A 13,489-nucleotide genomic window follows, 5' to 3' on the forward strand; every position below is an offset into this window, starting at 1 on the left:
GGAACAGTCTGCCATCGGAGGTGGTTCAAGCACCTACATTGAACACCTTCAAGAGTAAATTGGATGCTTATCTTGCTGGGATCCTATGACTGGGGGGGCTGGACTCAGTGATCTTCCGAGGTCCCTTCCAGCCCTGATGTCTATGAAATCTATGAAATCATTTGGGAAATGAGCTATAATTTCCTTTGCAACTATTCCAAGAATCAGTGTGCTATGAATATGTTTTTAGAACTATACAAAAATGTGGAAAACTGCAAGTAATAGTAATTTTATCTGATTCAAAGGACGTGTTTATAGTATAAGATCATTAGAATCCTTTCAAACTGTATGTGATATATATATGAATGAAGCACAACATTCTTTATAGAGAATAAAATGGGTCCCAAATCTTTTCATACCCAGAACATGTCCATGGAATTTCTGCCAATAAACTATTATATTGGAAAAACAAGGAAAATTTAACCACACAATCTGTGTTGGCATAAACCCATTTGAATGCAGCTATATTCTACTAGATCCATTAAAATGCATGTACCATGGAAGTATTTGGAGCAAAATCAATGAGGAAATAAATACCCGCATAAGCTAAACTTTGGGAATAAGTGGCAAAGTGAGTAATTGAAGGACTATGCAAAATAACTTCATGGACATGCCAGTGAGGCATGGGGAGCAGGGGTTATTTATCTACTGTCATCATTTGCTTGTTGAGCTAATAATAAGCTTACATTTCAACCATCTTCAGTGTTCAGGGTCAAGTTCAATAGCAAGTCTAATAGAAGTTGTGCCTGTTTATTATGCTAGGTTAAAATTGCTCCATATAATGCTAAATCAATATTAATTATTTGTCTTTACAATGTATATAAATACACTCTAAGTAGTATATATATACCCTATATGCCCAAGTTAGTAGTGTAAGATGGGTGAGCATTACAATACTTGTCTTCGTTTTCTGACCAATGCATTTAAAGTCATAGAAGATGAGGGTTGGAAGGGACCTCAGGAGGTCATCTAGTCCAACTGCCTGCTCAAGGCAGGCCCACCCCCAGCTAGATCATTCCAGCCAAGACTTTGTCTAACTGGGTTTTAAAAACCTCCAAGGATGGAGAGTCCACAACCTCGCTGGGTTACCTGCTCCAGTGTTTTACTACCCTCCTAGTGAGAAAATTCTTCCTAATATCTAACCTAAACTTCCCTTGCTGCAACCTGGGACCATTGCTCCTTGTTATGTCATCTGCCACCACTGAAAACAGTCCAGCTCCATCCTCTTTTGAACCCCCCTTCAAGTAGTTGAAGGCTGCTATTAAATCCCCTCAGTTTCCTCTTCTCTAGACTAAATAAGCCTAGTCCTCTGTCTTTCCTCATAAATTGTGTCCCACAGCCCTCTCACCATTTTTGTTGCCCTCCGCTGGACCCTCTCCAACTTGTCCACATCCTTTGTATAGTGGGGGGCCCAAAACTGAACACAGTACTCCAGATGTGGCCTCACCAGTGCTGAATAGAGGGGAGTAATCACTTCCCTTGTTCTACTGGCAATGATCCTACCAGTGCAGCCCAGGATGCCATTAGCTTTCTTGGCAACCAGGGCACGCTGCTGGCTCATATTCAGCTTATTGTCCACTGTAACCCCCAGATCCCTTTCTGCAGAGCTCTGCTTAGCCAGTCACCCCCAGCCTGTACTGGTGCATAGGATTGTTTTGTCCTAAGTGCAGGACTTTGCACGTGTCCTTGTTGAACCTCATGAGATTTCTATTGGCCCAGTCCTCCAAATTGTCTAGGACAGTCACTCTGAATCCTAGCTCAGTGTATCTAATACTCCCTCCAGCTTGGTGTTATCTGCACTTCAACTTTTGCAAAGGGATAGAATAGCTTCAATTATGATTTTCTTTGTTTAAAAATTCAGAATTCTCTGCTAAAAAAAATTCTCTGATTAAAAAACCCCAAACCTGTGTTTTTCTGCAATTAAAATGAAATACCACTATAGGTATTAGTTGAATACGATGTTTTATCAATATATTTACAATTTTAAAGCTATTTGGAAGCTTATCAAGTGTCTTAATCATTATAAATTCTAAATACCTATGTATTTTGGCATTTGATTTATGTTTTTTTTTCATGGAAAATCAGAGCTCCATCTGCCCTGCCCACTTTGTTCAACTGGATGCGAGTCCAGCTGTGGTTGTCCCCTCCACTGCCTTGTGGTACTGAGCAGCTCTGATGTGCCTGTCCCTCTCACTCCTGACCTACAGACTCCTGCCCCCAGCTCCAGGATGGCTTTCGGACCATCCTGCCCCTCCCTGCTCTGTGGGTGCCAGCAGCAGCTGGTCAGCAGCACCCAAGTCCCAGCTGTCACCTATATGGGTGGTCCCATGCTCCCTCCCTCCACAGGTGGCATGGCTGGAGTGGAGCTGAGCAGAGCCCATGGGGGGCAGGGGCAGGGGAGGATGCAGGTTGCTTGCTGTGGGGCTTGGGGCTCTCCTCCCTGCTGCCCTCCTCACAGGGGCTTCTGCAGCCCAGCAGCCAGGACCTGGAGTGGGAGGCAGAGCAGGGCAGGGTGGCTTGGTGCCACCACCGCTGCTGCTAGTGCTGTTGCCACTGCTGCTTGGAGCCCTGTGCCAGCTGCACCACCAAGGTGAAGAGCCCCCTGCCCATCTGGCCAAATATCAAGGGGGTGCACAACTCCATGCTGCCACCCCTGCTGCTGCTGGGTGGGAAAGGGGTGTCTTGCCATGCTGGCGTGGCTGGCATAGAGCTCCTGGTAGCAGTGGTGGTGGTAGCAGCACTGAGTCTTCCCATCCTGCTCCGCCCCACTGTGCAAGGTCTTGACCACTGTGCCACAGAGGTGGTCAGGCTGCAGCCCCATGCCCCACTGTGGGCACACAAATGTGGTGGGGCACATGTCCCCCCATACCCTTCCAGTGCATCATTGGGAGTTGCCCCTCTGGCCAGCCCCCTTTGGCTCCATCCTGCTCTCTGGCCAGGTCCTGCAGCTGTGCATTCCCACCCTAGCCATGGGCACTGCTCCAGCTTGGCAGTGCCCCAAGCCCCAGCCACCTACCTTGCCCCACTTCCTCTCTTCTTCACTGTGACTGCCTCAATTTGCACCCCCCTGCTTCTCTCATGTCCCCCCCCACCTCCCTCCACATCACCTATGCCCCCCCAGACTTACCTGTGGGAGCTGCTCTCCATTGCTGCCTGGGGCTGTATTCCTGGCCACGTTCATGTGTGCATGTGCACACATACATGTGGCACCCTCTGCATCCCTTGCAGGTTGGAATTCTGTCAGCCTGCAGGGGGAAACTCACCATTTCCCGTGTTTTTCTCCTTTAAAGTAGAAAATCTGTGTTTTTCTCCTTTAAAGGAGAAAATCCATGATTTTCTGCAGCAAATGAAAAACCTGAATCCCTGGTTATATGTCATATATACTTTAACAATTGGTCTCTGTAAGTTGCTTGAAGAGGATTTTCCAGTTTTCTTTGTATAGATTATTGCTTTTGTAGGTATCTTTAGTTTTATTTATCCCTGATTGCAAGATTTTTATTCTCAGTTTCTTCCTAACAACATTGGGAGCTGGAAATCAATTGGTGAGCAACCTGACACTGCTGTTCTTTTCTTCTCTGACAGTAATTTACATTGAAATGTCTTTCTTCCTAAGGAACAATTTTAATGTATATTCACTATGGTCAGCCTGTGACCTAGAGATGAAAAGGTTTGTTCTTGTTTCAGACTCCATAGATGTTTAGTCTATCAGTCATATCTTAGAATCTGTTCATCGCAGAGGGAGGCAGCCTTTTCTGTCTGTGGGCTGGAATGACCCACCCTGACTCAAAGGATGGTGGATGGGTGCTAGGACCTAGCTGCTGTCACCACTTGTCTTCACAGCAGCACAGGGAGAGTGACTGCAGCTGAAGCCCCCCATCACTGAATGCTGTTGAAGCCTCATATCCATGGGCCAGATCCAATGGTTCTGTGGGCTATAGGTTGCAAACCCCTGGTCTATAGTAATTCATACAATTAACAAATGTTTGGTTATATATATTAATGGGGCTGGTAGCACCCATGAGGTTATCTTGTAAATTTTTTTCTGAATTGAAAGCAGAAAACCATAATAGATTCATCAAGATTTAAGGCCTGTGAAATTAGTTATTCCTGTCCACCTGTATTTGTATACATGTGGAATAAATCTTGTTTTGGGCTTGGTTTATTGATTTACAAGCAGGTGAGAATCATTACTGAGTCCTTCCAACTCTCATTTATTAAAGGTTTTACATGTCAAGGACCATAGTAAATCCTTTCGTGATTCCAGCTGCTAGGGAAAGCAAACACCTAACATAGCTAAAAAAAAATAAAAGGATTTATCGTAAACTAAATTAAACTGTCCAAAGTCTGTTCACGATTATAGATGTGGGAGGAGAGAGGAGAAAAAAAATCAATATAGTATCCTAATAGGTCAGGTTTGCTTAATATTGTCATATTATACTTTTCCAATATGTCAGTAATAAAAATTAACAGTTAACCATAGTATAAATCAATCCAAATATAGTCATTAAATGTTGAAGGTTGACAAGGGGGCTAGGAGATCCAGTGGACTGTTGAACTAGCTTTTCACCTCTGGGTCACAAGTAAAAGAAGTACTGAGATGCTCATTTTTTAAACTTCAAAACTACCGTACAGTTTGGTTTGATTGGGATACAGCTCAAATGATGCCATGCACAGGAAATGTAAAGTGTGTTGCAGGTCAGGATTCATGTATTCTGGCAGTGCTTCTTAGGGAAGCTTGTAAAAACAATTATTTCTGACAGAAACAAATGAAATTTCATTAAAATTATTTTAGTATTTTTAGTGTATGGTGGGAAGAAGGCAGACATTAAAATTTGTTCGTTTTTGCTTACTACAGTATGACTTTTTAAAGAAATGTCATTACTTACCAGTGCAGCATCTGGTTTTTAGTTGCAACTCAGCTAATTTTAGTTGCTTTATAAATCTGATTAAGTCCTTTGGGCTGTTTTTGTCAAGATTAGAATCCAAGAGCATCCTGGTTCCTTACCACAAAACCATGTTGCTATATAAACTTTTCTGAACTTCAGTGTGCTATTTAAATAGAAATTTGACCCAAGATAAGTAAGGAGCCTACTGGACAAGCCTTCCAATGTATAGAGATGAGGTAAGTCATAAATAATAAAAATTAATGTTTAGTTGGTGCTACTTTGGTAGCAATTAATGAAAAACCTGAAAACTTTCAAATGGGAAGCGAATATTTTTCAGACAATTGCTATTCAAAATCTGGCCTGCATAATATAAATGTAGGACTTGATTGAATGTTCAGAATACGGGAAAGATTTAAAAACAGCCTTGTGCCTTCTTCGGAAATAGAGATAAATTGGCAGAGGTTTTTTATAACATCAATCAGGTGTTATCTTGATTGTATTGTCTGATATCTCTATCTGCTCACATTTACTCTAATTTCCTGTATTTCATGGTGAGCATGCATAATAACAGAGTATTTTAGTTCCTCCTTGTGTATGTGAATAACTAACCTGTAAAGTTGGGATAAGAGAATGGTTACCTATAAAAGTTGGTAATTACCTGCACTTGATAGTAATAGGAATGGCGTGACCTTTTGCTTTTACAATGGGCCCTAGAAAAATGTCTTCCTCTTCAGTGACAGGCTTGCTGTTACTAAATGTAAAATAAAAACAGATATTATGGTAATGAAATGTATTTAATAAAGTAACTGACAACATGCTATACAAAACTGAGACAAATAGTGTTTGTTACTACATAAACTGTATTCTAACCAACTTGTCTTGAATATCAAATGTTCAAAAGAGAACAGTCATGAATAAAATACGTTTGGGTTTTCAGACTTGTGCTCACCTTCCCTTGAGATGGATTTACTGAAAGAGAGTGCAGTGCATTGAAGAAATTTGTGTGACAGCCAAAACTATGTTTTTAGATTAGAAAAATCTCACCTGAATGAGCCTTAAGAAAAAAATTAAAGAACAGAAGCTTATGCTACAATGAGCAATAACAGTTAAATAGAGAGCGAGCTGAAGGAAAGCATCTAATATATTAAATAGTCAGAATAAGAAAGTGATCACTCGTGCAACCAGGATGAGGTACTAAGGTGTTAGAACTTTTATACTAGTTTATTACTGCAACTCATAAACTCTGCTGCCTCAATTCTGCTGCATTTTTATGACACCTTCACTTTTTACTGCTTATGCATGAAAACTCATTGCAGTGTCCTCTGTTTACACTCAATAAAAAAAAAACTTTGGTAACTATTTTTTTTTACTGTTATGTATATGGATCTTTTGTAATTATGCTCAAAGTCATAATCATGAAAACAAGTGAATGTAAATATCCATATCTCCAGAATTTTAAACTATCTTCTAGTGGTAAAAATTTCCTACAGTCTTGCCTGTCCTACACATTTTAAAATGTATTCAGGGGGGTATGATGGCTTAAAGAGAGTTAAGAGAGATCGTTAGCCACGTAATCTAAAATCAGGCAGAAGGAAAGGTAAGTATGGACCTTATAGACTAAATAATATACAGAGAGAGCATAAATTTTCAGAAATTTGATCTCACTTCATCAGATGCTGTGGAAGGAGAAGCATAGAGCAGTGCATAAAGTAGAGTAAGTGATTTGAATACAAAGACCGCTGACAGACGTGAAAAAAAATCAAAACAGCAATTTGCCCAATGTCTAAGCAGCTATTAGATAAAAATGCCAAAAAGCCCTGCTGAAGCGCATGATCTATACAGATGTTGGGCAAGCTGGGTCAAACTGATGCAGTGCCTCTTCTGGGCATGTGCTGTACTCAGTGCAGGGATGCACCAAGCTGAAAGGAAAGCACTGTTTTGTTTCTTTCACATCTGTAAGCAGCCAAAGGTGGGATGGGAGGAGGCAAGGAAGAGTGGGGAGGGGGTAATCCTGGGAGAGGCAAGCAAGCAGAGAACAGATAGGAACAAAGAGGTCCAAAAAACTAATCCAAGTACTGGAACAAGAATCCGTAGTCCCTGTTTAAACCAGATTTAACACAATTCAGTCGGTGGATGGTTTCTTGTTCCACAGTTTCCTGTTCAAACTTAAAAAAAGAAAATTTGCTGCCAGAGAACAGCAATCCTGAGGTCAGCAATGGATCATCCAGGATGGTTACTGTTCTGCCACAGGCCTTTCTTTCTGCTGCTGATGTAAGATTGGCCTTCAAACTGTTCTTACATGTAGATATTGTCCCGTCTGTCTGATATAGATAGCAGAGGGGCAGCGTCAGCAGGTGATAGTGTATATGACTTTGGTAGAGTTGCAGGTCAATGATGTTATACTCTGTGTTATTCAGTGTAGCGATGATACGGTTTATATTGATGTGGAGGCACAGCAAGCATTCGGATCCACTGCAAGGGCTGGTGCTCTGATGAGGAAGGGAGTTAGTCTGTTCCTTGAGAAATGCTGTTTGAGGCTGTGGGGCTATCTGTAAGCCAGGACAGGCTTCTCACATGGCCACCTTGACCATGTGTGTTGGAGTTCATTAATGATATTCCTAAAGTGTTTCAGCTGGAGGCTCTGGGTGAAAACCAGAGGGATTCTGTTGTTCTTGTCCCAGGGTTGGTATTATAGCAGGTTGGAGCATCCTTGCTCCAGATCCTTAAAGTTTTCATCCCAGTCAGTGGGATGAGCATGGATATGGTTGTAATGTAGAGCTTGACTGTAGAGGATGGACCTGCTGTCATTAAGGTAGCTGTGGAGGCCGGTTGGTTTCTGATACCATGTGGTGGTGATGTGGCCATTGCAAACCTTCACTGTGATGTCTAGGAAATGAATTTACTGGGTGGAGTCTTCCAGAGTTAGTTTGATGGACGGGTGGAAGTTGGTATATTCCTGGTGAATTTTCTCTAGAGATTCCTTCCATCTGTCTATATTATAAAGATGTCATTGCTGTACCTGAGGTATACCAAAAGGATGAGAGGGCAGCTGTGAAGGAAACAGACGTCAAGGTCTGTCATAAATACGTTCGCATATTGGGAGTCCATACGTGTGCCCTTGGCAGTGTCTTTCATTTGTAGATATAGGGAGTCCCCATATCTGAAACAGTTGTGTGTGAAGACAAAGCAGGAGAGAGTAGTGGAAACAGAAGCAGTTTTCTCATCAGGGATAATGTTCTTTGGGGCTGGTACAGCAGGTAGAACAACCTCACGGGGAAGGGTGATATATGGAGATGGGGCATCATGGTAGCTAATATGGTGTTTGCTGGAAGCTTGTCGATGGAGCCTTTCTTTAAGAAATCTGTGGTATTTTCAAAGAGCGGGCAGGCCCAGTGAAATGTGGGAATGGGATCAAGTCAGCATATCCAGAAGTTCTTTCTGTGATGGTACCAGTGCCAGAGACAATGCTGCATTTTTTTTCAGATCCCCCACCCTTGTAATGAGTCATTCATTTTAGCCCCTTTCAGAATTTTCTTCCCCAGTTTTGCCTTAAATTTCCTGCAGTCTCAACATGCTGCATTACAACAATAACTCTTCTGGTAACTATGATTTCATTAACTGTTTTTGCAGAGTACATAGCTTAATTAAAACACTATGAAGCGGAAAGACAGACACCTTAAAATATATCTGCAAAACACGCATGTGACATTATGCATGTAATCCTTGATCTATGTATAAAGAAAGGAATACAGCAATGCGTCAGGGGATACTGGAACATACAGGCTGCGTCTACACAAGATGCTGACTGCACAGTAGCCTGATACTACTGCACGGTAGCGTTGCGTGACAAAAACCATGATGCGACACTATTGCATAGTAGTCTTAGGTTACTGAAAAGTAGCATCCCCAAAAAAGCATTCACTGGCACTACTGTGCAGTAACTTTGGTTACTGTGCATTTATTTAGTACTTGTTTAAATAAATGCACAGTAACAACGGTGCAGTAGTGTCCTGTGTAGACACGGCCATACCCATCCAAACATTTAATTACTTGGCTTTTGCATGCAGAGGTATTTTGTATACACACAATTATATGACCATATTTAAGATTCATCCATTCAAAATTAAGTTTAGATAAGCTTCGATTCACAGAGTTTTGTCTCAATATTAATTTAGTGATGTGATGGACTTTGCTAAAAATGAATGTACAAATGCTGCTTTAATTTTAGTTCTGTGTGTTTTATTATAATTTCATTTAGAGGGCAGGAGATTTTTTAAATGAAAACAAGAGATGCACAAGTATCATAAAAAGGGTTAATGCAGAATGTAAAGGTGACTTGATACATCTTTTATTATGATAATAGACTTTCCGAGGACTTACTTTTATTATACATTCCATTACTGCTGTTATGGGCCCATAATTTAAAGATTACTGCACAAAAAACCTAGGCAGAAAATGATTTTACAAGCATTGACCCATTAAAGGTTTATGAATTGTCTGGTAGGATTAAAAAGAGTTTAGTTGCTTAAAATGTTTAATGATTTCTCACTTGACTAAAAAAAATACACAGAAATCTGTACTTCTAAACCATTCTGTTTTTTGTGTAAGTGGCCCTCTCATGTATTGATAAGCTGTATATTTTCTTCGATCAAGAGTATTATTTCTTGCACCCTGAGGATGATAGAAATATTTACTTTAACATTTAGATCTCATTCATTCTCGGTGGAGAATATGATACTATGGCATGGCCAAGAGATGCTAAAAAACATCCATTAAAATATAGAACGAGGGGCAAATGGGAATAACAATTATAATACCATTAAGGGGTTGCTAGTATCAGGTGCAAATGTGAAGCTCAGTTGAATATGGGATCAATTGAAACTTTAAGATGTAATTATAGCCTCATTTTATTGTCGATTAAAAAGATATCCACTATCCTCTCATGCCATTTCTCTGCTCTTCCCTTTTTTGGCAGAGTCCTCTCACACTGTTTCTTCTTTCATTTTACTTTCGCCTGCTGTTCCTAGGCTACACCTTCAAAATTTGTTCCAAGTGGACTCATTTCAAAGAAGTTACAGTAGAAGATTGTACCTCATGTCTGTGGAGTGGCTCCAATATAAGCATACATGCAAGTTATTTTAAAGAAAAAGAATTATGTGCTTGAAGCTGTGCTCATAAGCATATGGACAGGTGAAGATCTTGACAATGAATAAGATGCTTATGTACAGCATGACAGCTCAGAAAAGTTAAGTAACATCTTACAAATGTGTAATAGTATGAAGACCTGTGAGTGCATTTTCACAAAAGATGTATGCATTGCTTACCAGGTGTGTGACAATCAGGTTTCCAGCTGGGCGCACATGCAACAGGCCATTTAGTAGGTGGAGGGTATTCATGATAATTGTACATGCAACTTTTGGCCTGTGGAGAGCCAAATTTTTAATCAGATGCCTTCAGCTTTACAACATTTTTCACTTCTCTAGTTACTCACATTTCAGTCCTGTCTCAGAACAGTTATGTACTCTGAATTTGCTTTCATCTAAGCACAGCTCTTAAAATGGCGATTAAAAGTTGCAGCAGCACTGAACTTGCAGAATCGTGCAAGGCAACAAAAATTTTTGCCTTGTGTCTTGCTTAGATTTTCTGTTATTTGTAAGAATCATGTTCGTGTAGACTGCTCTGTGCATGTCCTATTACAGTGCTTGATAAAGGGATCCTGGGTTCACAAAAGCTTATGCTGTATATCTCTCTGATTTAGGTAGTCTATAAGGTGCAAATCTACCCTGCCTTCTACTAATAGATGCCACTTACAGCTATCAAGAATCTTAGCTTTATTTCAGTATCTCATTTCCTGTTAAAGCTGTTTATTGCCTTGTATGTTCCTCCCAAGGAACAATATTCTTTTGATATATTAATTTTGCCAAATCTAATAAGCTAGACCAAAGAGCTAAAACTGGACCCAAGAATGCTGATAGAATAACTGAGTCTTTAGTTTCTGTCTGATTTGCCCTAATACTGCTTAGATTGTAAATTCTTCTGGGATAGTGAGTGCGCTCCAATGTGCAGTATATTTGTACAGCACTTGTACAAATGGGTCTTGATCAAGAAATCTTAAGTGCAATAATTTATCTTAGAAATGACATTTTTTAGGAAAATCAAGTACAATTGTGAGCCTTAATGTTTTTCCACGATGTTCGTTGTTGATCTTTCTATTAATGTCCGCTTTATACTGATCAAGATTTAACTTACGAGGTCAATAGTTCATGTTCGTAATGGGGTCCCATCAACCTTCTAAGTTTAGTGTCCAGAGAATACAGAAATGCAAACATTTTTAGCAACATAAGGGGATTTTTGGACATAATAAAATGTTGCAACGCTTGACCTTTGCATACGGAGACTACACTGTACATATAAAGAAGTCTTCATTTTATGTAGTTGAACAAATATTTACACAGCATGTATCTCACTGTTGGTTATAGTTAATAGTATCTGTAGACCAAATTAAGATGCTGCAGAGCCTACACCAAGAAATTAGACAATTGCTGGTTGGGCCCCTAAAGTACTCCATCTTCCATAAAATGAATTTTGCCACAACTAATGTTTTGGGGCACTACTGTGCAGTCAGCTTCTTGTGTAGACGCAGCCTGTATGTTCCAGTATCAACTGACACATTGCTGTTTTCCTTTCGTTATACATAGATCAAGGATTACATGCATAATGTCACATGCATATTTTGCAGATATATTTTAAGGTCTATCTTTCTGGTTCATAGTGTTTTAACTAAGCTATGTACTCTGCAAAAACAGTTAATGAAATCACAGTTACCAGAAGGGCTGTCATTGTAATGTAGGATGTTGAAACCGCAGGAAATTTAAAGCAAAACTGAAGGAGACCATTTTGAAAGAGGCTAAAATGAATAGCTCATTTCAAGAGTGGGGGACTTAAAAAACATGTAGGTGAGCATTTTTAAATAGGTTATTCATATAAAGGAAAAGATAACAGAGTTTAGCAAGCATTTGAGGTGGTGCTGACCCATTTTAGTAATTAAAGTTATAGAATAACTATATAACCCGTAGAAATTATATACATCTAAATTTCCTACTGATTTATACTTTACCAATAAAGGTTAAACATCTCAACTTCTTGCTATTTGTCATCACGGTTGACGAAATAGACGTTTCTGGCATTGTATAAAAAACTCTTAGGATATCGATTTTAGTTTACATGCTGTTCAGTTGAATAGTATCAGTTTTATAACTTCTCATTCAGGCAAATTTTCTTGGGGCTTTTGGACTTATATTATTGCTTTATATTGCTTTAATTTTATACTTGTGAGGGACAGAAAGGGTTGAGGATATTTGTTATATACTGCTGATGTATCTGGGTGTCTTCAGGGCACAGGGTGGCCATCGTAGAGGACATTCCAGTTTTCTGCTCCTCTGTCCTCTATTGATACGAAACCTGACACCTTTGTCAGGCTGTAAAGGTGTCTGGTTTTGTATCAATAGAACACAGGGGACAACCGGACTGTCCTCTATGATGGCCACCCTAGGGCGCACACAGGACTAAATTCTGCCCTGGCTCAACTCTAGTGCACATCCAGGATCAGGCCACAGGTTTTGAAGGTGTGCAACACGGGCTTCAAATATTTAAACGTGTTTGTTCTCTCAGTAGATTTCTAGACCACTTCTCAAGCCCCAGCTGCTCCGTGTATCTCCAGAATAGGCCCAGAGTAACTTCAAATCCAGGAACCTTTGGAAAAAAAAGGATAAATCAGTGAGGCAAGCCGGGGACAGAGACCGTCCTTAGATTTGCGGTCAAACCTGCTGGCACGTGCTGAGCAGTCCCGAATTGCTTGTTCTCTAGGCATGAGCCTGCCCCCGGGCAGAGCTGCCTTGGTCAGCTGAACCCTGGGGCGTGGGTAGGGTGGCCAACATAGAGGACAGTCGGGTTGTCCTCTATTGATATGAAACTGGATGCGTTTATGTCTTCTGTGTTTCTCTTCAAGAGAAAAATAGAGGACATAAAGGTGTCAGGTTTTGTATCAATAAATATCAGTTGATGAACAGATATCAAGTGGTATCAACTGATCCACTGGCAATGTGTAGGCGGTGCACGCAGGTGCACGTGCACCCCTGAGTGTGGCGGAGCACCCCATGTGAAAAGGTGCTGCTCGCCATCCCCCCCGCTGCTGACAGCGCCAGCGGCATCGGCGGGCGCTTGCCACCCCCTGCCCAGCTCCCCACTTGCCTCCGCCGCCTGGGGGAGCTCGCCGGGCCCCCCCAGCCTCCAGGGGCCTGTGGTATTCACGGAGGGATGTGAAACTGGACACCTTGACATCCTCTACTTTTCTCTTCAATAGAGGACATAATAAAGGCGTATCAGCAGAGGAGCAGACGCCCTGGACTGCCCCTATGGCGGGTGGGAGCCCCCTTGGTGCTGCTCTGCCAGCTGCCCGCATCCCTGCGGCTGGGCTGCGGTGCCCTCGGGGCAGAGCCCGTGTCCCCGGGGAGGGGCAGGCCGAGAGCTCGCGGGCAGGGGCCCAGGTGCGACCGCCTCCCTCC

General features: G+C 41.4%; 1 protein-coding gene across 1 annotated transcript in view; it reads left to right on the forward strand.

Moving 5' to 3' along the window:
- LRP3 (LDL receptor related protein 3) overlaps positions 1 to 13,489 on the forward strand; it is a 62,866-nt gene that overhangs the window by 16,278 nt on the left and 33,099 nt on the right. Inside the window, exon 2 of the mRNA XM_019535428.1 lies at positions 7,900 to 7,997. Coding sequence (XP_019390973.1) covers positions 7,900 to 7,997 — 98 coding nt within the window. The remainder of the gene's footprint in view (positions 1 to 7,899; positions 7,998 to 13,489) is intronic.

This window comes from Crocodylus porosus, unplaced genomic scaffold (genome assembly GCF_001723895.1).
Source record: "Crocodylus porosus isolate Cpor-Errol unplaced genomic scaffold, CroPor_comp1, whole genome shotgun sequence".
NCBI lineage: Eukaryota > Metazoa > Chordata > Crocodylia > Crocodylidae > Crocodylus > Crocodylus porosus.